Below are 25735 nucleotides of genomic sequence, written 5' to 3'. Positions count from 1 at the left end.
GTTTGAGCTTGAAAATACAGAAATAGAATATTTTAAATGACTTCTAGAAAAGGCAGCACAGATGAAGTAAATGCAATTTCTTGCCCTTCTAAGCCACAAAGTCATAAATACCTTAAATGAAATGCCAAGCCAATCAAGTTGATTTAGACAGGGTCCTGGGAGGCAGTGAGTACGCTGTGTACATACTGTTTGGATAGTAATAGTGGAACTGAAGAATGTGCTGTGAACAAATCCCAAGGATATTGCCTAATGCAAGCATTGGTTGATTCTTTTTATTCTTGCATTTAAGATACATAAAGAAATCTATGCTCACAACCTATTTCAGATGAAGTGACATATTAAAAAGCAGTTTAGCCAAAATTAAAGACCATAAATGTATTTAATAAATTTATCTCTGAGTACAACTAAGAGAAAAGATACATGAATTATCTGCCTGCTATAGTACTTTATGCCCTATAATTTTGGTATCTTCACAGTATGTAAAAGTGCTAAAATAATATTTGCCCATTGCTAGAAGCAATAGCTTTAGTTTAATCCAAGTTTTATAGCTTTAATAAGTAAAAAATCACCAGATCAACGTACCTACCTACATGTATAGATACTTTTACAAAGGAACGTGTAGTCAAGTGACATTTTGACCGCCCTGAATTATGCTGTGCTAGGATTCACAGTTTAATTTAAGAATTCAAATATGTCGTTTTCTCCCAGGGAGCAGAGTAAATAATAAGCACAGTATCTGTGCATGCAGTACGGTTATTGGATATAAATTAACTTGAATCTATTAATCTCATGAGTTAACATCAGTGACGGGGGAAAATCTTATCTAGTGAAGTTCAGAGTTTTGGTTATTTGTGTGTGTATCAAGAAATGAGTTTGGGATTTAACCTTGGTTGTCACTTCTTGGGACTTGCACAATGTTTAATAGCCTGCTCCATCATCTCAGACCTGAACAACTCTCCATTCAAGAAAGTCAGTTTCCTATAATACTGTGTTTCCATTTCTGTTGCATAGATATCTGAAAGAGGAATGGCTAGGCCATATGGTAATTTGTAGTTTACATTTCAAGGAAATTATCAAACTGTTTTCCAAAGTGACTACACTATTGTATATTTCCACCAGCAGTGTATGAGGATTCATTTCCCTACATTCTGGAAAACATATGGTATTACCTTTTTGATTATAGCCAGTCTAGTAGGTACAAAGTGGTATATCATTGTAGTTGAATTTTTATTTCCCTCACAAATAATGAGATTATTTTTTCATATGATTATTGGCCACTTATATATTTTTAGTAAAATGTCTTCTGAGAGCTTATGGTCATTTTTTAGTGGGCTTGTCTTTTATTATTGAAATTCAGGAGTCCTTTATGTACTTTGGATACAAATTCTTTATCAGGTATATGACTCGCAAACATTTTCTTCCAGTCTGTGACTTGTGTCTTTTTTTTGTTTTGTTTTGTTTTGTTAACCAGATGAATTGAATTTCTATTTCTTTGGTTAGTCCTTGGGGGCATCTTACAAAAAGAATTAATGAAGATCAATAAAGATTTTGGTTACACTTGTTAAATTACTCATTGAACAAAATAATGAACAAATGAGTAAGTGAACAAATGAACAAATAATGGAATGAATCAACAGAAGAGGGATGAATGTACCTATGTACTAAGAAGAAGCTAGTATTGGACAAAGAATAAAATAATTTTTGAAAAGCCATATACATAAATATATATATATACACACACACACACACACACACACACACACACATATTTGTATTATATTTCCCCTCTCTGCTCTCTTCCTCTATGCATGGCAGAAAGGACCAGATGTATGAGTCCTACTGAGACAGCAGTGGTGAGAGTCCTGGGGGTGTTAGGGCTCAGAAGTATCCCTGGCCTGGCAGAAGCAATTAGAGTTGAAGAAGAAACTCCCTGGGTTTCAGACGCTCTCCAGCTGGAACAGCATGTGCTAAAGGAGAATGGAGTCTTGATCAGAAGCCATATGTTACTAACTAGACAGCCAGGGAAGGGACAAGGTTTCTGGCATTTATTGGGTGAGAACCAAAAAATACCTTATAGATAAGGACTACCACATGTTGATTTCTAGAGGCTCCACCGTCTTTAAACGCCTATAGCACATCACATGGGACAGGCTCACAGTGCCTCACAGGACGCCCCTGGGGCCTGCCGGTGAGAGTCAGAAGTTTATGACTCTACAAAGGTATTCTATATATATCCCAGCAGAATCTCAATAATGTTTGTGCATCTAACATTGTAAATATTGAGACTCAGAGTGATAAAGGATGACATATAGCTGCATGTTGATTCAGCAAAGCTTTAGCTGCCAAAAGAGCTTTTGCTCCAAACTTATAAGAAAAAAAATCTTTCAAATTTTAGGGCTTTTTAAATTTCAGAATTGTGGATTAAGGGATCATGGACTTCAGTTTGAATTGCCATTTTAATGGGGTCTTTGGAAGAGCAGTGAATCTTGAAATATGAATTGGGAATTCAGGACATGGAATGTGTTGCCAATATTATTCTTCATTTTAGGTATTTTATCCACGCTGAGTTTTGTAGGAACTTTGTGGAGCTCCTGCAATAAGAAACCGGCCGTTGGGTTGTTGATAGTCACACCTTTGGGAGGTGTACTATTTTGGACCCTCACACAGGGCTCTAGCCCCAGGCAGCTCTAGGCAGCTCCAGACAGCTCCAGGCATACTTGATGCCCATGCCTGTGGACTTCAGTTTCTCTTTAGGGTATAGCAGTTAGGGATGTCTTCAAGGACATCAGTAAAGGAGAAGTTATCTCGGGTGATTGGTGTCATCCTGAGGATAGCCTCTTTTTTAGGTCAAGGAATAGGGCTGTTTCTTTTCGTTTTCTCCCCTCCCCACTTCCTCCAGCACTCATCCCTTTAAAAAGGCTTCCCTTTACGATGTAAAAAGAAGGACAAGGGAATATAGAGGGGAAAGTTGAGCGTAAGAACTAGCTATAAAAGTCTCAGGAAGCAGTAAGGTGGCATTATTAGCCAGTAAGTAGATGGGATAGTATTGCTTATTATTTAAGAGCATGGATGGACTCTTGTCACTTACGATATATGTGAGCTCAGGAAAATTGCTTGATCTTTTCATATTTCCTTCCACATCTCTAAAATGGGAGTTATAATAGTATCTACTTGTTGTGAGGACTAATGAATTAGGACATGTAAAATGCTCAGATGTGTATGTGTTGGTAATTGCTCAGTAAGTGTTAGTGACTATTAGTGTTGTTGTTATTATTAAGTGATAGGCATAGTCATCAAACATCCTGGGGTTGACATCTTGAGTTTTGGTTCCCTGCTCCTGTATTACATAGTATCAGTATTCCAGGAAAATCGTAAATACATTCTATTTTTGTAATATGATTGTTTTCTTATTAATACATGCCATCATAGGAGATGCTTTGAGTGAATGATTTGCTACAGTGACTCTAGTTCTAAATTTGTTTCAGTCCCCGCATTCCCACCTCCCTCTTCCCACCTCCTCATGCCCTTCCTCCTTTCTTTATACATTTTCATACTTTAAAAAGTTTATATCAAGACTTTGACAATGTGATAGTTTTGTAATAAGTATTTCTTATTGTTTCTCAGAGTGTGAACATTAATACACCTCTAGTAACCATTTTATTTGAAAAGGGAAGGGAAATGTAAGAATATAGCTATTCTTATATTCTTGACATAATCAAACATCCTGATAAATGCTATGTCAAGAATTCTTTATCCCCAAGTCCTTTTCATGTTCAGAAATGGATCAGAATGAGCTCTGCCACCCTCGGCACCATGAGCTCTTCCTCCACTCTCCCACCGACATGGTGAAAGGGCTTCGGGACTCTTAATGACAAGCCCTTTTCCCTTGTGTTTTAACCCTGATGCCCTGTTCATTTCTTCCTCTCTCTCTTACTGCAAAAGTCTTCAGAGAAATTGGACACCAGGGAAACTACTGGGCCCATGGAAATTTCTCTCAGGTTTGTATTCTGCCTAGTCCTCTGTTGCATCTCTACCCCATGACCCCTTCATGCCAGCTCACTCCACGGAGGACAGGGTGTGATACCATCTTCATCTTAACAAGAATTCCAGATCTGAGTTCAGAAGACTGAGTTTTCCAGGGGTACTTTTCTGTAGTGATAGTCAGGCATGATAACCTTGACAAAGAGATTCCTGTTCAGATACTGTCACAAGCTGGGAGTGTGGTCAGAGAATGTGAATGACGTCTTAGAATAGGTAAGGCTTCCTTAGGTTTGCAACTGTGGCCTATCAAGAAACAGCTTTGTGCCTGACCAGTGGTGGCACAGTGGATAAAGTATTGACTCAGGACACTGAAGTCCCAGGTTCGAAACCCGAGGTCACTGGCTTGAGCGTGAGATCATTGAAGTGATCCCATGGTCTCTGGCTTGAGCCCAAAGGTTGCTGGCTTGAAGCTCAAGGTCCCTGGCTTGAGCCCAAGGTCACTGTCTTGGCTGGAGTCCCCTGGTCAAGGCACGTATGAGAAAGCAATCAATGAACAACTAAAGTGATGTAATTACAAGTTGATATTTCTCATCTTTCTCCTTCCTGTCTTTCTCTTTCGTTAAAAGAAAAAGAATGAAAGAAAGAAAGAAAGAAAAAGAAAATAAAAAGAAAGGAAGAAAGAGTGAGCTTTGTAGATTAGCAGCTCCTTGAAGAGGAGACCATGACTTTTTTATACTTATATTCCCAGCATCTAGTAATATGTCTTGGCATTTAATTCCTCACTATATCTTTCTTAGTGAATGCCATCTGTCTGTTCACATAATTACAAATAGAATTTCTTTGATTTGACTTCTCTCCATTTTTGTTGGGTGGATAGTTTCTCAGAACTATGCAATTGTTCATTAGGTCATTAGAACATAAGGGTGAAATTTTACCCAGGAGAATTGCATGCCTCAGGAAAGCAGAGAATTCCATTCTGGCTTATTTATGTAGTTTAGAGAGTAAGATGAGGAATAAAACATCCCACACATCTCTGCCACCATACAAAATAAAAAGATTAAATCAAGGATTGTAAACTAGTGACTGCAAATTGAATCTAGCCTGCATGAAGTATTTTGCTTGGCTGGTATCATGGTTTTATTTTTAATCAAATAAATTGCCAGCATTCATAAAAAAAATCAGATTTTATATAAAATATCTCAAATATCAAATTTCTAGCTTTCTCTGAAAAAAAAAGGGGGGAGGAAATCCTGGCAACACTTGAGTTTGCATTCTTTCTTGACATGTGACTGGCCCTTATTTCAATGGTGTATTGAAACTGCCACATACCCCAGCGCTGCCTGTCCCATTGCCAGCTGGAGTGCCAGAGCCGTTCGTCCCAGCCCTCGGAGCTGTGCCTGACCTGCTTGTTCCCCGCGGGGCTTGAGTTCTCAGCTCCTTGTCTAGAGTCTTTGGGTTTGAAGGTTTTAGACGATGACCTTGACGTTTAGCTATTTAATTTTGTTGCTATAAAATATCTGAACACAGAGCAGTTTAAGAGCCCAGGGATTAACATAAACTCATTCTGTTCATCTGTCCATCCTCCGTGCCGCTTTCTTCAAGTACCTCCCCTATTTGCGAGCCCACATTGCCATGGACATTCATGGCTATACTTTGCACTTGCCAGCTCCACTAATTTCACTCCTGCCATTTTCAGAGCCACTTGGACAATGTGCAGATCTAGTGTGGTAGTAATCTGAGATGGTTTTGTAACATTAAATATTAAATAACTTTAAAAGTGCAAACAAGGAAAAAAATCAGTAGTCAGCCACATTCTGACACATAAATTTAATAAAGAAGCAACAAAATCTCCCATTTACATGACCTATTGCTTACCACTTAGTAGAATGAAGGCCTCCTCTACACTTCTGTCTTCTTCAAATCTAACACGAAGTATCTGTCCTAGAGTCACATTGTAGTTTAATAGGTTTCCAACCATTGGCATTAGCCCGTACAGTTAATCCTAAAATGTAACTCAGAAACTGTTTATTGGGTACCTGTCACATACCTGCTATGAAAAAAAACACAGTAATAATAGATGAGTTATTGAACACTCGCCATGAGTTGAAATGCTGTTTTGTGTACTTTACATACAATTAACTGTCTCATTTAATCCTCACCCCAACCCTTTGAAGTCGGTGTTATCTTCATTTTATAGATAAGGTGATAGAGGCACAGGAAGTGTCCCAAATCACCCATTTGGAGTGAAACTGTGGGTACAGTGTTCCAACCCAGGCCCTGAGAACACAGCCTCCCTGTATTAGTCCTGAGTAGATCTAAGACACAGATATTTTATGCAGAGCTGAAAATCCAACTGGTTGTTGGTCACATAAGAGATAGATGATTGGGGACAAATGTTTCTGCTTGGGGAGGTGGAGACTAGAGAAGACTTTAGACAGATTATGATGAGTTTTATCTGGATAAAGAGGAAAGGAAGTCTCAGAAGGAAAGAAAGGTCCTGAGGTATAAACATGAATGACTAATTCAGGAGATGGAAGGCAGCCCTAACACCTGGGAGATAATATTTGTAGGCAGTACATAGAGACAACTAACTTCCAAACTTAGGGTTCAGTTAAGGTTTTAAAAAACAAGAATCAACATATGATTGGTCAAAATGAGATTTGTCAAGTCTCCTTAAAGAAGTGATTCCAGGCTTGGCTGGGGCAATGTCTGATTAGTTTCACCCAGCTAAGGAAAGGGTGGGGGCACAGAGTTGTTATAATTTTTGCATCGTAGAGAACCTTCTGAGATACAGGTTGGCTGAGTATATTAAAGTACTGGCAAAAAGTGTTGGCTTCTGGAATAGTAAGACTTGTTCTTTGATGAAAGTGCCTTGGGCCCATCTTAAGAACAGCACCTCTTTTTGGTCTGTTTCTGTGTTTTGCAATCAGTCTCCTGATTATACTCTGGATTTCTGTATAGATTTGCCTATGGGAAGAGAAACTTTCATTCGTGCCAAAGCAAATATTCTGGACTGTGTGGCTATTATTTTTTTCTCACGATATAGTTAATGTATTGTCATGCTGGATTAAATGTCTGGAGCTCAGACCAACCTTTGAGAGAAAGGTGAAGACTCTATGTGCTGGACTAAAGCAGAGGCTGAGGGGATGGAGCAAAGGGAATAAAAATTAAAGGAGCATTTCCAAGGTAGAACTTGAAATTTGATAATTGATGAGAGAGAGAGGTTTAAAGGGGGAGGAAGAAGAGTCAAGGATAGGAAATTGAGTGGATAATGATGTCTTTGACAGACATGGAAGGCAGAAATAGGGTCGGTTTCTGGAAGAAAGATAACAAATATTTGGTTTGGAATTTTCAGTCCATGGTGCCTCTGTTGGTGCAGAGTTGGGGCACAGAGGACCCAGGTTCAAAACCCTGAGGTTGCTAGCTTGAGTGTGGGCTCATCTGGCTTGAGCATGGGTTCACCAGCTTGAGCGTGAGATCATAGACATGACCCCAGAGGTCACTGGCTTGAAGCCTAAGGTCGCTGGCTTGAGCAAAAGGTCACTCACTCTGCTGTAGCCCCCTGGTCAAGGCACATATGGGAAAGCAATTGATGAACAACTGAGGTGCTGCAACCAAGAATTGATGCTTCTCATCTCTCTCCCTTTCTGCCTGTCTGTCCCTATCTGTCCTTCTCTGTCTCTCTCTCTGACACACACACACACACACACAGAATAAGAATATTAAGGGGGCAGGTCAGTCTCACTGGGTACCCATGTTCATAGTGAGAAGAGGTCCTAGGTATCTAAAACATGAGCATGAGTTGCTGGCAGTATGAATAGAGCTGGTGTGTGGGCAACTCATTACCTTTTCAGTCAGCGTGCACCTCACAAGACTTCAACCAGTCAATGGAGAATTTCATTTGTGTGTTGAACTGGATTCACTTTTATGAAAACACTATTCTCTTATGAAAAAGTGTGGGTGGACTGACATTTTGGTGGGAAACTTCAGTGATGACAATTGCCAGTCTGATTATGTCCCTTTCTCTATAAGAGGGAGGAGCAAGAACACCATCCTCTCAAGTAGTGGACATTAGGTCAGAAACCTATTTGTTTCCAATTGGAAGATCCTTGAAATTTATGGATTTAACTTATACACCTATATATACATATGTGTACATACCTATATACATACATACACGTACATAAACTGCTACATCTACATGTGTATATACATGTTCTTCACAGACAACTGAAAAGTCCAAAAGGAGCGGGTGGCAGCACACGAGAGCTGGGACGTGATGAGAGGAGGGTGGGTGTGGCTGGGAGAAAAGATAAAGAAAAAAGCAAACCCAGGTGGTGAGATAGGATTTTAAATGTTGGCATGGCGAGACTGGCATGTCAAGGCAAGTAAACTAGGAATGAGCGTAGTCAGCAATCTAGGATCCATTTTTGTCCATCTCTGTTTTGTTTTTTGTTTTTTGTTTTTTGGTTTTTTTTTTTTTCATTTTTCTGAAGCTGGAAACAGGGAGACAGTCAGACAGACTCCCGCATGCGCCCGACCGGGATCCACCCGGCACGCCCACCAGGGGCGACGCTCTGCCCACCAGGGGGCGATGCTCTGCCCATCCTGGGCGTCGCCATGTTGCGACCAGAGCCACTCCAGCGCCTGAGGCAGAGGCCACAGAGCCATCCCCAGCGCCTGGGCCATCTTTGCTCCAATGGAGCCTCGGCTGCGGGAGGGGAGGAGAGAGACAGAGAGGAAAGCGCAGCGGAGGGGTGGAGAAGCAAATGGGCGCTTCTCCTGTGTGCCCTGGCCGGAATCGAACCCGGGTCCTCCGCACACTAGGCCGACGCTCTACCGCTGAGCCAACCGGCCAGGGCCATCTCTGTTTTTAAATCTTTTTTTTCCTTCCCACTTCTCTTTGAATTCTAACAACCCTGAAAACTAGGTAACTTAGTCACCGTTTTCAGATGAGGAAACTAAAGAAATTGTATACTAGCTATGGGCGGGCTTTAGGGAGAAATGAATGTCTGTATCCATATCTCCATGAAAGGTCTATGGGTCCGTCTCACATTCAGTTGGAAGATACAGAGTGGAGCTCCTGGCAGAAAACTGACACCAAACAGGACAGGAGAGGGGGAAATTATCTTCTTTCTTAAACTCAAAAGTAGGTACATTTTGAAAACCTAAGTACCGTGAGTTCCTGTTTTCTCGTTTCCTATGCAATCACAGCATCAGTGCTGAACAAATAACCCTTTGTCATCAGCCTGCTTTCAGATAAGAAGAAACAAATTACAGAGACTGGGAAAGCACTTGATGTTCAAGAGACATATAACATTAGTTTGACCTAGATGATAATAAATATTTGGCTGTTTTTGCTTTAATCACACACTTAAGAATTGTGACATCTACAAGTGCAGGCTCCAAAGTCATATTGACTAAATTTATTTTTGGCACAGGGAAGAAATCTTGGTTTTATTCCCTTTTTTCCCCTTACTATAGACAAATGTTAGTTGAAAAAAGGATCACTTATTTTTTTTTCTGATTTCCACAAATCATGGCCAATCAAACTGTGAGTATAAATGGACTTTAAACTCACATTTATAAGTTTAGTCTATGTTGAGGGGAATTGTAGGAGCAATGAGAGGAAGTTTATAGGCAGAGGGACCTAACTGAAGTGCAATTTGTGGACGTTGATTTTGGCAGAGGTAGTTTGAGTAGATGCAGGAGACTAGGGCTGGTGTTGGATAGACTGATGAGAAGGGACAAATGCTGGTGATGCTGAATTCTGCCTGGCTGGGTGCTTGACAGGGAGAGAAAAGGATGGATACCAAAAAAGAACTGAAGAAAGAATCAGTAATGGACAAAACTAAAAAGACCCCATAGCCAAATCAAAGTAGTTAAATTTAAGAAATTAAGAACAGTAAATTAGAACTAAGTATAAAATGCATATGATATCTGCAGCACTTCCAAAGACAATTTAGCCGAAAATGCACGGATGTAATGACTGGAAAAGAATAAAGTTAATTATGATGCTTAGAAATAGATGCTTAGGGTGATGGCATAAAGAACAAGTCGTTCATGCTTTCTAGGTGCGAGAGAAGGAAAAAACAGCCACTTAACATGTTTTTAGTGAGCATATTTTTTATTCACACTATCTTTTATAATAAAATATTTTAAATGCAAAGATAAATATAACAAAGACACACTCAGCTCAGTCTAATCCTGTTTTAAAGGACTCAAGTATTACAGAACCAGCTGAAGCTTCTTTCATACCCTTTCTTGGTCTCCTCCACCTTCCAGAGGCAATCTCAATCCTGAATTTGATGTTTATATTCTCTTTTTTAATTTTTATGCTACATGTATATGTTATGTGCATATGTGCGTGTGTGTATATTCATGAGATATTATAACACAGTTTTGCATATATATATATTCATGAGATATATAACACTGTTTTGCATATTACCAAGATTTACATAAGTGCTTAATCTATTATTTGAAACCATGATTTAGTGAAGACTGTTCTCAAATTAAGTTCACATTTGACCTGAGAATTGAAAGCAGATAACTCTGACTTACCTCCAACCTCAGTGACTTTGCATTGGTAAGTCTGCTGCTTCTCAAACAGAGAAACAGCTGAGCCTTCAGCAAACAAGGAAAAAACTACTTAGAATCACAGAGTTAATTATTGATGGAGATAGAAATAATTCAGGAAATGATTGCTTAGAGGATGAAACTCAAGTTTTCATAATCTGTCCATAAATGAGTATCATGTTTTCTTCTAGTTAGAGTATTTTATTAAATTCGTAATCTAATGAAAGTTTGAAAGCTATGGGAATTTAGATTGTATGTCAGAGTTTCCAAAAGAATTTTTTATTTCACCTTTATATCATTCTATAAGCTATATGTGATGTCTTTCAAACTCGAGTTAATTTACTTTTCTCCCTAGTTGACAAACATCTCTGTTGTACTCTCATAAAATAAAGTTGGTGTCCTAGTAATAGCTTGAAAAGAATGCTGACCTAAAAACCATGTTACATCTTTAAAAAAATTTTTTTTTCAGACGAAACCTTTCAGTTAGTTAACTAAGACTCAGGTCTATCCCTCAGTTCAAAAAACTGCATCCTAAATGTAAAGAAAACGAATCTTTGGAGGGAGACATCTTGGCTAAAAGCCTGTGGAACAAGAAAAGATATGTCTACACCTTTAGCATGATTCAGTGATGTCTGATGGCTTTGTTAGACTTAATAAGTGCAAACTAATCATAGGGCCTTATTTTGTTCTACAAACCCTAAATCCAGCCAAGTAACCAACTAAACAAACAAATAGAAGTTTGGAACCCGTGACCCTGTAAAAATTGAGGTGGTAGTTTAATTTGTGAAATTCTATGTTTATGTGCTAATCAACATTATCCTACCTTCTCAGAGACTAGGCAGTACATCAGGTGTGTGCTGGGTGTTCTCTGAAACTTACGGTGTAGTTATCCATTTCCATTCTTGATTTTAAGGCCACAGAGCCACACAATGAAGGAGACCTGGTGTGAAAAATGGAGATATCTGTTTTCTTTCACCAAGTTACCTGTGAATGTAGGGAAGTTGCACAATTCTTTGGACCCATTGTCCTCATCTACAGAACAAGGGTGTGGATGGACTCCTAGGGGCTCCTATCAGCTGTTCAAAATAATCTCAGGTTCAGGAAAATAAAAGTGGGGGATGGATACCTCCAATATATGTGCATAGAAATATACTAATGTTACAGTAAGACAGCTATAGTCCTTGCCCTCAGCAAGCTCTTTTCCCACTAGGGCAAGCAGCATACATACGTTGATGACACCAACTCTAAATAGGAGTCTAGCTAAGTCATTGCCCTTTGAGTGTGAGTCTCCATTATGCAGAGAAAGGAAGAAGAGGCAGCAGAGAGAGTCTTGTTTGCCCTCCTGCCTTAGTAGAGAAAAGGAGCTGAAATGGAGATGGTGGCCGTCTGAGTAATTCCACTGGTTTTGTGTAATGTGATGAGAGAAAAAGCTGGGAAATAATGCTATTTACAATAAAAAACTATGTGTTATTTTGGGGTTTTTTTGTGTTAAAATAAAGAGGAACTATTTAGTAGCGAGGAACGTGGTCTGTGAAATCAGCTTGTCTGGATTTGAATCCCAAATTCACCACTTGCTAACTGTGTTTTTAGGCAAGCTACCTACATTTTTTTCTCTTTATCTCTAAGATGGGAATGATAGTAGTATCTGCCCCATCGGATTCTCAAAAGTTGTAAACGATATACACATGACTCAGGATGGTATCAAACACAAAGTAAGTTCTGAAGAAATGTCAGCTATTATTGTCTTATAAAAATAAGTAGATGAGCTTGACCTGTGGTGGCACAGTAGATAAAGTGTTGACTTGGAATGCTGAGGTCGCTGGTTCAAAACTCTGGGCTTACCTGGTGAAGGCACATATGGGAGTTAATGCTTTCTGCTCCTGTCCCCTTCTCTCTCTCTCCTCACTAAAAAAAAAAAAAAAAGAGAAGTGATAGATATGTGTATTCCAAACTGCCTTCTTGATGTTCCGCTTATCTGTCAGACCTCACCCTTACTGGACTATCACCTCTGAGACATAGGAATTCCAAAAAGCTGACAAGCTGCCCCAAGGAGGGGCTCTGGACATACCAGGACTTTTGATTCAACACCCACATGCTCGAAGCCCCCCAAGGAGGAGCATTCGGGACATACCAGGACTTTTGCCTCAGTATCCCCTCAGGCTCTCCCAAACACTATATAACTCGCCCCTAGTCTGTAACCAGTGCTCTTCTCTCCCAGGAGAAGTGCCCGGCAGGGTTCCTTTCTTCCTTTCAATAAAGCCTGTTACTCTGGTCTTTCGGACTCCCATGGATTCCAACAAAAAGAAAAAAAGAAAAGAAAAAGAGGTAAAGAACACATCATGAGAGAATGCAATGCTTTCCATGTTTCAACATTTAGACAAGGTGATCTCACGGACTAACTAGCATTTGACATAAATCCCGAGGCGGGAATAGTGTTTCAGCAGATCAAGACAATGTATGTATGGCTAAGACGGGGAAGGACCCCCTGGGTGATTACTGTTGAGTTTAGCTGACAAGCTCAATATTGTTTGAACTGCCCTGGAATTGAAGAAAGAACCCGTGCTGTCCTTCCCTATTGCCAATTTTGCAAGCAGCCAGTTTCTATTCATCAGAACAGAGACTGTTACTATGTGGTTGTCCATTGTTTCCTTGGTTAGAAACATCATTTCAGCTGAGTACATTGGCTTTAATTTTCAGGTTTAAAAAATCAGGGGAAGGCAACATAGCTTAATGGTCAAGAACTGAGGCACTGGAACCAAACTGCCTAGTTTCCAGTCCCGGCTCTCGCCCTTACTAGCCATGTGACCTTTATCAAGATGGTAAACAGTTTTCTTCATCTGAAAAAAATAGAGAGAGTTAATGATAATAATACCGGCCTTTTTGTGTGGAACAGTTTCTCTAAATGACTTCCTCTTTGTAAAGTGCTTAGGATTGCACCTGGCAAAGAAGAAGCGCTCCAGAAATGGAAATAAAATGGCTCCGGACTGACCTGTGGTGGCGCAGTGGATAAAGCGTCAACCTGGAAAAGCTGAGGTTGCTGGTTCGAAACCCTGGGCTTGCCTGGTCAAGGCACATATGGGAGTTGATGCTTCCAGCTCCTCCCCCCCTTCTCTCTCTCTGTCTCTCCCTCTCCTCTCTAAAATGAATAAATTAAAAATAAAATAAAATAAAATAAAATAAAATAAAATAAAATAAAATAAAATAAAATAAAATAAAATGGCTCCGTGTGCTTGCCCTGCTCTCTGCAATGGTCGCTGGTCACTGAGTCGAGTTCAGGGAGCTGATCTGGAAGCCCCACCCCCCGCCACCTTCTCTAGCGATTAGGATCCCTGTACCGTTTGGGTGACACCTGGCAGCAAGATGCAAGACCTCAACTCTCTGATTTCTTGCTTTTTTTTTATGGCATATTTTATTAGTCTTGATTTAAAGAAATAGCCCTTTCAGCTTTGTTGATAAGGACAATAAACCAGATCCAGTATGTGGTAGTTTTACTACCTTCCATTTAATTTTCCAGGTTTGATGGATATAAAAGGTTTCCACTGCAATAAATGCAGTGAAACACACTGACTTCTCTAGGCAAAGAAGTACACTATAATTCTGTGGAATTTGAATAGCAGGCTTTAGATCAAGTGCTATGCTAGCTTTGGGTCCTGGTTTTGCCACTTAGCGATAGCATGGCCTTGGGCAGACAGACGAATCCGTTGGCCTCTGTGTCCAATCGAGGTTCCTTCCTACTTTGCAGTCAGTTCCTCATCTGCAGTCTTTCTGGGATGATGTGGTGCTTTTGAGCACCTCCACCAGCAGCTCGAGACCCAGCTCCTCACCCTGCTAACCAGGCTGGGACTTGCCTGCTGCTTCCCGCGCTCCAGGATGGGTGATTGGCCTCAGTCCTGTTTTCTGTGTCCGTATGAGTTTATGCTTTTGTAACAAAATTCCTCTTCTGCCTGTTTAGTGCTACAGTCATAGAGACACAGAGGGAGACTCATGCATTCAATTTGTCATCTTTAATCAGAAGTCATCTTTACATTTTTAAAGGAACACTCTTTAACTATATATCTTGTTATCAAAACCACAATTTTTGAAATTTCCCTATAAAAAATAAATTTAATGGGTCCATTCTTTATTCCTCATTTTCATTAACTCAATTAATAAAATTAATTGAATAAATGATTCATTAATATAATTTATTTCTTGATTATTGTTGTTACATATTTTATATTAAATTATCCCCTAAGAACAATAGCATTTAATTTGGCATTGAAATATGGGGCAATTTATTTGTGTTGCTTAACCACAGTTCTTTTATTCTAAAATTATACTTTTTGAATTCTTAATATTTATTTGTATCTCAATGGGTTGGAATTGGCCTAAGTAATTGTTTAGGAAAGTTTAATGAGTAAAGTATTTTCAGAGCCTTTAAATATTGGAGACTATTTTTCATATTCCTTTACAAGTGAAAGGCCATTTGACTGGTAATAGGTTTCTTTGAGTGTGTTTTCTCTTTCTTCTGTAATTTAGTAAAACACAGTAGAAATTTAAGACCAACTGGACATTTGTTCCTTGAACGCTAACTTATTTCTCATTTGGTTTGTGTGTTGACTTGTTTTGTTTTCATGCCTGAATACTGAAAGATTTTTAAAAAATGTTTATTTTATTGATTTTAGAGAGAGGAAGGGAGAGAGCGAGAAAAAGACAGGAACATCAGTCTGTTCCTGTACGTGCCCAGAACGGGGCTCGAACCTGAACTTCTGTTCTTCAGGATGATGCTGTAACCAACTAAACTATCTGGCTAGGACAGGATTTTTTTTACTTTTAATTTTAACTCTAGCATTTAAAATTTCTGTCAGAATGTGGCTTTGAATTATATATTGTTTGGAATACAATTTAGTCTTTTTTAGTGCAGTTTTTTAAATTGTGTCTCTGATTATGACTTCTGTTTCAGTTCTTTACTTGTGTTTTCTCAGAAACAACTATAATTAGACTTGGTTTTTCCGGTTCTCCAGATCTCAGATGTTCCTTCATCTATTGTTTCTTTTCTCTGACCTTATATGGGTGTTTATCTTCTACATCAATGATTTAATTTTATGCAGTATATATCTACTCCCCTCCATCCATGTGAGTAAAAATTCTATCACTTCATTTTTAGCTTATTTCACCAGTAATCTCTTTATCTTACTCAATAGTCTTTTATCTAATTATGGTTTTCTAATTTTGTTTCAGGGATATATCTTCTTGTATCATAGTAACAGTGCCAAATACTTTTCAAAAATTTACTTTTGATTCCTCTAGGAAGCCATTTTTAGGAGATGGTTCTTCCTTTGAATCTTGAGTGTTCTCTTTTCTTTCCGTACTTTTGCAGTACTTCTTAGTAGACCTATGTTGATATTTAACTGTTATTTCCTTTATTTCTGAATTTGGAACTATCCATCTAGACCTGCCCACAGGAAGGATCCCTGAGTTGCTCTTGGCCTCACTTTTTGTCCTCTATTTTACAGTAAACGTCCTCTTCTAGATGTTGTAACAGGTTAGGCCCTGCTGCATTCTCAGTGCACTAAAAGAGTTTTATCTACCGCATCTATCACCAATGCCTTGTTCTGTGTTAAACTGTATACAGATTATATAAAAATCCAAAACCCAAAATGCAATGTGGCCATATCATCTTGTCCATAAATCTGTTTTTCTGCAACTGAATCTCCCTTTCTCCTCACTCATCGTTTGAGAGTAGCAGTCACTAATTGATGGGGTGGGGGAATTCTCCTGCCTCAAATAGCATCATTCACAACAGAGAGCTGATGAGGTTTCTGAATGGTACAGATTGTATTTCTCTACAGGATGGCAGAAAGTGGAGAAAGGAAGATATACAGAGCTTTTCCTACTTCCTTCAAGACCCACAGTTTGTTTCTTATTGCCTTCCATTACATTTATAAAAAAATATATTTTATGCTGTAAAGTTTTTTTATCTGATTCTTGGAATAGGCTGAAGGTTATTCCCTTCTTTCTGTGCTTGCGCACACCTGTGTTTACCTCTCTTTTTATAGATACTTTTGTGGGAGGTTGGGAGAGGCTTTATCAAGGAGTGGTAGCTAGATACCATTTAAAACTTTAACTTACATGAAACTATGCAAATAAAGTACTTTCTGCATGTGGCAGAATGCTTGAAAGTTTTGCTTTCTGCAGATATTTTATGCAAATAAACTCTTCCTTATAAATATTCATCACAAGTGATTCAAATGATGGAGGCATCTGTGTTTCTGTAATAGAACCTATGTCTTATGAAAACTGGGTCATTTCTGTGGTAAAATAAAAATGTAGATACATAAGTTATTGTAGGAATTCCAATGAGTTTCATAAATTTTTTATTTTACATAAAAACCGTCTGATCACTGCCTATTAATAAAAGTCTTAGAGCTGAAGCAGCTGTTATAAATTATTTAATTGAGGAGTTACAAATTCAGTTGCCTTCAGGGACAACAAAAGTGACCTGCAAATTCATGAAACAGGTTGGATTAACGTAATAGGGAGTGAGAGGGACTAGAGAGAAGTGGGGATTACTTGTGCTATCAAATCCTGGGGCCAGCAGTATAATAACAGAAGCAGTATAATATAAACCCACTCTCCTGTTATAGAGATGGAACTGAAATCAAGGGATATTAAGAGATCTGTCTAGTGTCTGGAGAATCTATATGTCTTAACCAGAGCCAACCACATAATTCGCAGGGCCCAATGCATTAAAAATAAAATGGAGCCCCTTGCTCAACAATGATTAAGAATTTCAAGATAGTGACAGGAAAGCATTAAACCAAGCATAGGACCCTGTGTGACATGCACAAGTTTCATGCCCTTGATTCCGTCTATAACCTTGGCTTCTGATCTAGAATTTGTACACCCAAACAGAAAGAAACACTCTCACCCACAACCACCAAAAAACTGCTAATGGAGAGAGATGGGATTAAAATTAAGTCCTTCTCTGCCTGATTTACTTCACTTAGCATAATATTCTCTAAATCCATTTATATTGTCACAAATGGCAAGAATTAATTCTTTTTTAATGCTGTTTAATATTCCATTGTCTGTCTGTCTATCTATCCATCTATCTAATCAATCATCTATGTATCATCTCTCTATATGACATCTTCTTTATCCATTCATATAAATATATATATTTATTTATTTATTTATTTTTTACAGAGACAGAGAGAAAGTCAGAGAGAGGGATAGATAGGGACAGACAGACAAAAACGAAGAGAGATGAGAAGCATCAATCATTAGTTTTTTGTTGCGACACCTTAATTGTTCATTGATTGCTTTCTCATATGTGCCTTGACCGTGGGCCTTCAGCAGACCGAGTAACCCCTTGCCCAAGCCAGCAACTTTGGGTCCAAGCTGGTGAGCTTTGCTCAAACCAGATGAGCCCGTGCTCAAGCTGGTGACCTCGGGGTCTCGAACCTGGGTCCTCCGCATCCCAGTCCGATGCTCTATCCACTGCGCCACCACCTGGTCAGGCTCTATTTATATATTGATTGTACACCTGAAACTAATATAACCAAAATAAGATTGTATACTAACTATATATAAATTAAAAAACTAAAAAAAAAAAGCCAAAATTAAGATATCTTGATTTTGATTCTGCAATAAATGAACCACCTTTACTTAAAAGAGAGTTTTGTTTGAGCTTTCAGAATCATTACTTCTCTAAATTGTTTGGAAACTTTTGTTGAATAATTACTGCTTCCATCAATTTTGATTGTTTTTTACTGCATTCAGGTTTTATAATTATTAGTTGAAGATTTTCAATCCTGAAGTTCTAGCTCCTCTCTAAATGTTAGTTCTGGGCCCTGGCCGGTTGGCTCAGCGGTAGAGCGTCGGCCTGGTGTGCGGGGGACCCGGGTTCGATTCCCGGCCAGGGCACATAGGAGAAGCTCCTATTTGCTTCTCCCCCCCCCACCTTCCTCTCTGTCTCTCTCTTCCCCTCTCGTAGCCAAGGCTCCATTGGAGCAAAGATGGCCCGGGCGCTGGGGATGGCTCCTTGGCCTCTGCCCCAGGCGCTAGAGTGGCTCTGGTTGCGGCAGAGCGATGCCCCGGAGGGGCAGAGCATCGCCCCCTGGTGGGCAGAGCGTAGCCCCTGGTGGGCATGCCGGTTGGATCCCGGTTGGGTGCATGCGGGAGTCTGTCTGACTGTCTCTCCCCGTTTCCAGCTTCAGAAAGAAAAAACAAACAAACAAATAAATGTTAGTTCTGACTAATTTCAGCATGTTTGGAGAGTCACTCAACCAAAGAACAAAATTCTGATGGACACTTGCATCTGTTGTTAGGTCTTCCTTTCTCTTTCTTGAAGGTAGCTCTCATTTATTCCAGGAAATTTTGTCTATAACTTGTATCATTTCCTAAAATTACCTTTTTTTTTTTTTACTTTATTTAAAATTTTAACATGTCTTGCAAAAACAAAAAGCAATTTGCCTTTTGACAAATTGAGGTTGACTAGTCACTTCCTCTCTTGAGTTAATTTACAATTTACAACTCACAGTACCCTTAACACCATTAATAACATAACCTAAGAAACACCATATAGTGAAATCCAGTCAGCTTTTAAGAGCACAGCTATTCGTACTCAGAAAATATAAGAAATAAAGTTGGGAATTAAGTACTAGGGTAAGAGTACTTTTGTAGTATCTACCTATCTAATTTATATGATGTCTAGATAAACAAAGTCATATTGTAAAAGACTTAATCATTAAAATAAATCATTTAAAACTGAAAGAGAACTTAAAATTTTGTTTTCTCAATAAAAAAGAGGAACTCTGGCCGTGGCTGGATTTCTCAGTGGCTAGAATGTCGCCCTGGTACATGAGGTCTCAGATTTGATCCCCAGCCAGGGCTTGTAGGAGAAGCAATCAGTGAATGCACAGCTAAATGGAACAACTAAGTGGAACATTGAGTTGATGCTTCTCTCTCTCTCTCTCTCTCTCTCTCTCTCTCTCTCTCTCTCACTTTCCCTTCCCCCTACTCCACCTCTTCAAGTCAAATTAAAAATTTTTGAAAAAATTAAAGTCTAACAGCAAGACCTACAGCTTGGAATGGTATAAGGCTGTCATTATGTTGTACATCAGATAAATGATTAAGATTCCAGATGAGTTCCTTTATTTAGTGATATCCACAAAGTTGCTGGTAAATATCTGTAGAAGACAAATGAAGAAAAATATCTTACCTGTTTTTAAAATATTAAGGTTCTTATTTTTAAAACAAATATGAACTTAAGTTAATATCTGAATCAGACAGAATTCAAAACTATCTTATATATCTTCATATTGTTGAAATATATAGCCCTTCATGAATGATTAACAAGGGGAAATTCACATATTAATAAAAAAGAAATGAGCAAATGGGCAAATATTTATACATTAACTAAGGAAAGGAAATTTAAGTTGTGAATCTATAATAATTACTAATATTTAAAATATTTGCAGTAAGCCATGCATATGAACGCATATGCATTCAGCTAGTACTGAAGTTGCTCATTAATTTTAATCATGGGTTGGGGCAGGGTAGGGGTGTGGGGGAAATTTAATGGATTTTTTCACTGATGGGTTTTAGAATATGCTGTGAAATATATCAACTGAATGTCATAGAATTTTTTTAACCTTCTACAGGTGGAGATTTTCATTTTACCTTTATGTATTTACCTATGGAGTCCGGTTCCTGAAAAAGGTATGGTTTCTCAAGTTACTTTATATAATTCTTATGTAACTGTAAGCCTAGATCTCATGTTGTGTGTGTGTGACAGTGTCAATATTTTAAACAATCGTAATAGACTTCCTAAGAATTGTGATCTTTCTTTGACTAACAAAAATATTTGCAGTTTATTCTGCAGTAATTTTTAGGCAGATACCTTAAAATACTTTTGAAAATAATTTGTTTTTCTAGTGAAAGATGTTGCCAAGTCCTCTGTCCACTCTAGTTGGTTATTTATTACTTATGGGCTTAGGAGCCTTATAAAATCCATCTGAGGCTTTGAAAGAAGTTAGTTTTCACATCAAACATTTCACAACTTGAAAGAATCACTTGTAATGTGTGTTATTATAGTCTTCAGCGGAAATTATATTTTAGTCATTAACAGGATAGCATTGACTGCTGCTGGAAACTTCAGTTCCTTTCATAGATTGTATTTCCCCTGCTGTTTTGCAATTTCTGTGTGAACTGAGTGAGGTAGTTTGTCTATGGAACCGGTTCTCTGAGACTGCCACATAATCTTGGTTATTTCGATGCTTAATGTCACTACTAACAGGCTGCTTTTAAAGTCAAGACTCATAAAGACTTATCTTTTCATCATTGTGTGCATATTAACAATAGTGATTTTTTGTAGAAAGTGGGAAATTATTTTAAAAAATATTTAATATTATTAACCTTTAAATATAACCTCTATATATTATATTATTGTTATCTTTCTTTAGTTCAAAATTTTTTTCCAGAATAGGGCATTGTGCCAAGTGGAATGCCTTACTAGTAAATTTTCATGTAAATATGGATGTGAAAATTATAAACACATTTTCATTTTTAAAGTCTGAGTTATAAAATATTGCCTGCCTGTGGCAAATTCTGTTATAAAGAGTGGTTGTTTCCCAAGATCATGTTTTCCTAAATGAAATATTCTTTTTACTTGTTGTCTTTTTCTTTAGTAACTGCACACATTTTTCACTTAATAAGATCATATGCCCCTGAGGCCACATGAATAGATTTAAAAGAATGAGCTTCATTCTGTAAGGCTTTCTGTGTATGAAGAAATTCTCAACTTGGATAAATACATGTGGTGGAAACTGCTTATTTTAGAACTCTACTGTTGTAGTTTTCAAATTTTCTTATTTAGGGGGAAAAAATGGAAAAATGGCTGTAGAGCTTTTATGCTTACAAATTTATTACCTTGGGAAAGGAAATAGCTTTGCATGAAATTTTGGCTGACAAGGCAGAGTAGTGATTCTTGGGAATGCTGACTTGCTAACTGAGGCCAAGGTTTGGAATTCATGTTAGGTTCTAATTGGTGAAGGGCTTTGATGGTGAGCAAAGAAAGATAGCGAGAGCCAGGAGCACTTTTTTGCCCTTTCCCCTAGATCTGCAGGATATGGTCTTTTATAGCTCTCATAACAGCCAACCTCACCGTCTGTCATCAGAACAGAAACACTTTGACACTTAGCTCTGCTTCACTCTGTCGCTGAACACATTGAATGCAACAAGAATACTTTTCATCCCCAAGTCCTCAGTGGCTCTGGAGGAGGCTGTAAGAGGACCTGTCGATAGAACATTTGTTTGAAAATTGTTTTTCTTTAAACTATATCAGTTCCCTTTCAGATTGTTCCTAGTTACGCCAAATGCTTTAAGAAATGGAAAAGGAATGAGATGTTCTTCATGTCGAATTATTTGTGTTTGGGGTTTATTCTTTTGACACTATGTAGATGCAGTCAGTTGTGTATGAACTATGTTGTTTAATTTAGTTGTAGAAAAGTGCACATAGGATCCGTGTGGGTGAACTAGCTGTGGGGACTTCATAAGCCATCTTGTCCAACCCTCTTATTTCATAGCCGAAGAAACAGAAACTCTGAGAGGGTAGGTGGCCTTCCAAAGGTCACACAGTTAGTTTAGTAAAGGCTGGAACTGAAGTGAAACACACTGCCGCCTCTCATTCCGGTACTTGCTCCACGTCGCCAGTCCACCCTCACTCAGCATGGTTCCCACATGACTTCCTCCTTTGGTAACATTAGCAAAGTTGACCCAACGTAGTTGTTGTTTCTATTACAGAACTTGAAATACGTACTTTAATGGGTATTGAAAATATATTTCTATTAACTTTCTTGGAGTGGACAATATATTTGTTCATCTAACCTGAGAGGAAAGAAATTATTATAGCAGCAGCAGCAGCAGAAACAATAAAAAGAAGGTAATTCAAGTTTTCACAATATGCTGAATGTTTTAAAATAAAATATCAGGATAGTGGAGGGATGTTAAGAGGTGAGAAGTTACAGCTATTTTCAACTTCCAGTGTCAAAAATATGGATTACTATATTTCCCCATGTATAAAATGCAGTTTTTTAGGAAAAATTTTAGGTCTAAAAACTGGATGTGTCTTATACAGTGGTTGTAGATTTTTTTACTTGCATTTCCCGCTTTTTCATGCTTGATTTTTGCGCTCATTATTGAAGACAGTGATTCATCACCAGACACAGATGAGGACAAGCTAATGGAGGGGAGTTTTGACAGTGATGAGGAGTTGTATGAATCTTATGATGAATAAAACTTGAGTTCAATAACTTTATGTAATTTTTTTTAAATTTTGGGCCCCCCAATTAAGGTACGTCTTATACATGGGATTGTCTTATACATGGGGAAATATGGTATATAGCCTGACCTGTGGTGGCACAGTGGATAAAATATAGACCTGGAATGCTGAGGTTGCTGGTTCAAAACCCTGGGCTTGTCTGATCAAAGCACATATGAGAAGCAACTACTATGACTTCATGTTTCCAGCTCCTTCCCCTTTTCTCTCCCTCCTCTCTCTAAAATCAATAAATGAAATAAAATAACATCTATGTATTATTACACAGGCTGTTAGAAAAATGACTGGGCAGTTTGCACTGTCCAGTTTCTTCTGCCTTTAGGTCAGATGAACCTAATGCATCTCATCTTCTAGGATGGATTAAGTAACTGTAAGAACCCTTCTATCCTGAAATTCTATGTTTCAGCTAAAAAGAGATTTATCAAATGCAAAGCACCGCCTCACCAGGCAGTGGTGCAGTGGATAGAGCGTCAGACTGGGATGTAGAGGACCCAGGTTCGAGACCCCGAGGTCACCAACTTGAGCATGGGCTCATCTGGTTTGAGCAAGGCTCACCAGCTTGAGCCCAAGGTTGCTGGCTCGAGCAAAGTGTCACTCAGTCTACTGTAGCCCCACAGTCAAGGCACATATGAGAAAGCAATCAGTGAACAACTGAGGAACTGCAACGAAGAATTGATGTTTCTCATCTCTCTCCCTTCCTGTCTGCCTGTCCTTATCTATTCCTCTCTCTGACTCTCCCTGTCTCTGCCAAACACACACACACACACACACACACACACACACACACACACAAAATGCAAAGTACCATGCATCCACAATAATTGGCAGAGAATCTTAAAAAGTAAAAGCAAACAAATTAATTAATAAATAAAATTTGAAAACCATGAAGCTCTAGGTGTAAAAGTTATGCATGTGATCTAAACATCTTATTTTATAGATGAAGTTACGGGGTATCAACTCTAGTGTAAGAATAGCTTCAGTTTTCTCTGCCATGTTGAAATACATTCAGGTTAAATACTGAAGTTTTATCAAATGCTGTTGACTTTTTTCATTTGAAATGACTTAATCCTATAGAGAGAATACACATATTTCTCGGGGTTTTCAGTAAAATTAAATGTGTAAATATACTGATTAAGTGCCCTCAATTTTAAAATATTTTTTGTATTTAGGAATCAGGCAGTTAAGAGTTTTTAAGTATATATAAACTAGGTTTATCTCAATAAACATTTGTACTGTCTTAGTCTCGGTCCTCTGAGATGCAGATACCAAGAACAGACTAAATATGTAAGACACTGATTAGGGAAAACGCATGTAAGGGAAAATGGGGAGGCTGGAAGAACCTTCAGATCATAATGTAAGTCTGACCTTGGGTGCAGAAGAGAGGAAGGGCAGGGAGCAGGGTGGGGTGCAGCTCCGAGACTGCTGTGCCTTTCTAAGGAAAGTTCAGTCAGGCCACTGGGGAGTCCCGCAGCCCCAGCTGACCATCCGAGGAGACCTGTGTCTCCCAGAAACGGGCTTGCCCTTAGCATTCCAGTTGTTCTCAGTCACTGGCTGCCAGCGACCTAATTAGTGTGGGCTTTGTGCAACCGTAGCTGTGGATTCTAGAGCACAGCAGCTGGGTCCTGGGTCATTTACTCTCCCAGCTGCCCCAGATGGAAGAGACCCATTTTCATGGTTGCCATGTGTGCTCTGTTTAAAAATATATTCCAGCTATTGTGGGCAAAGCCAAAGGAAAAATTGTGGAATAAGACTTCATGTAACAGAAATTATGTTTTCATATACAAGATGCCTAGAAACATAGAGAACTATTCATCCATTGTACTTTTTTCCCCATTTGTCTTGTGCATGGACTCAATCTTCAGTATGTCATTGCCTTCTACAATCTAGTTGATGTGTAAGTGTATCTTTGGAACAATAAACAGGTAGACTTCCCACATGAGCTGGGTAACCACAAAAGCTGTTTTAGAGTTAATTCCCCCTGACACTCAAATGACCCAGTTCGGGTGATAAATTAAATGGTCACCCTATGAATAGTTTTATGATAAATGATGAAATAATTTGCCCTATATTTACACAATTTTCAGACACCCTGTAAGGTATGTGTGTTTATATGAAATCAGCAAAATGTTTTCTGTAGTTTCATGATGACAGATAAGGAAATGAGCCTCATATATAGTGATGAAATAATGCTCAGGTATGCATATGCTGTTATATGTTGCCTTGGCTTTCTTAGCTTAGAGTTCCCTTTATTGAAAACATTAACTTTGATCATAGAAATAGATTCTAGAAGACATTGATGTTATAGACATGTTAGTGAACTATTAAGTAAAGTTATTGCTCACTAGTAGGAAATATGTATTTAAATACTTGAAGAGAAACCTGGGTCAAATAGTCTGTTACTACAATTGCTGGATGCAAGTGACTCTTAGTCTACTAATATAATTGGCAAAGACAAGTGCTTTTAGAAAAGAAGATCCTGGCTCTGGCTGGTGGCTCAGTGGATAGAGCGTCAGCCTGGCATATGAAAGTCCCGGGTTCGATCCCCAGTCAGGGCACACAGGAGAAGTGACCATCTGCTTCTCCCCTCCCCCTCTCCCCCTCTTATCCCTCTTCTCCTCCCAAAGACAGTGGTTCCGTTGCTTCAAGTGTGGCCCTGGGTGCTGAGGATAGTTCTGCTGGAGTGCATCAACCTCAGACGCTAAAAATAGCTTGGTACTCGAGCATCATCCTATGATGGGGTTACCGTGTTCATCCCAGTTGAGACACATGCAGGAGTCTGCTTCACTATTTTTCCTTGTCTCACCTTAAAAAAAAAAAAGAGTCCCTGGCAGGTTGACTTAGCAGTAGAGTGTT

At 38.7% G+C, this 25735-nt stretch overlaps 1 protein-coding gene across 2 annotated transcripts in view; it reads left to right on the top strand.

Moving 5' to 3' along the window:
- Window positions 1–25735, top strand: part of CERS6 (ceramide synthase 6) — a 350216-nt gene that overhangs the window by 152500 nt on the left and 171981 nt on the right. For both annotated transcript variants that reach the window (XM_066233890.1, XM_066233891.1), the window contains exon 4: window positions 20208–20265. In XM_066233890.1, the coding sequence (XP_066089987.1) occupies window positions 20208–20265 (58 nt within the window). The remainder of the gene's footprint in view (window positions 1–20207; window positions 20266–25735) is intronic.

The sequence above is a fragment of the Saccopteryx bilineata genome, chromosome 5, assembly GCF_036850765.1.
Source record: "Saccopteryx bilineata isolate mSacBil1 chromosome 5, mSacBil1_pri_phased_curated, whole genome shotgun sequence".
In the NCBI taxonomy this organism is placed as follows: domain Eukaryota; kingdom Metazoa; phylum Chordata; class Mammalia; order Chiroptera; family Emballonuridae; genus Saccopteryx; species Saccopteryx bilineata.
Note: the sequence above shows the minus strand (reverse complement) of the source record. Positions and strands in the feature narration are given on the sequence as shown.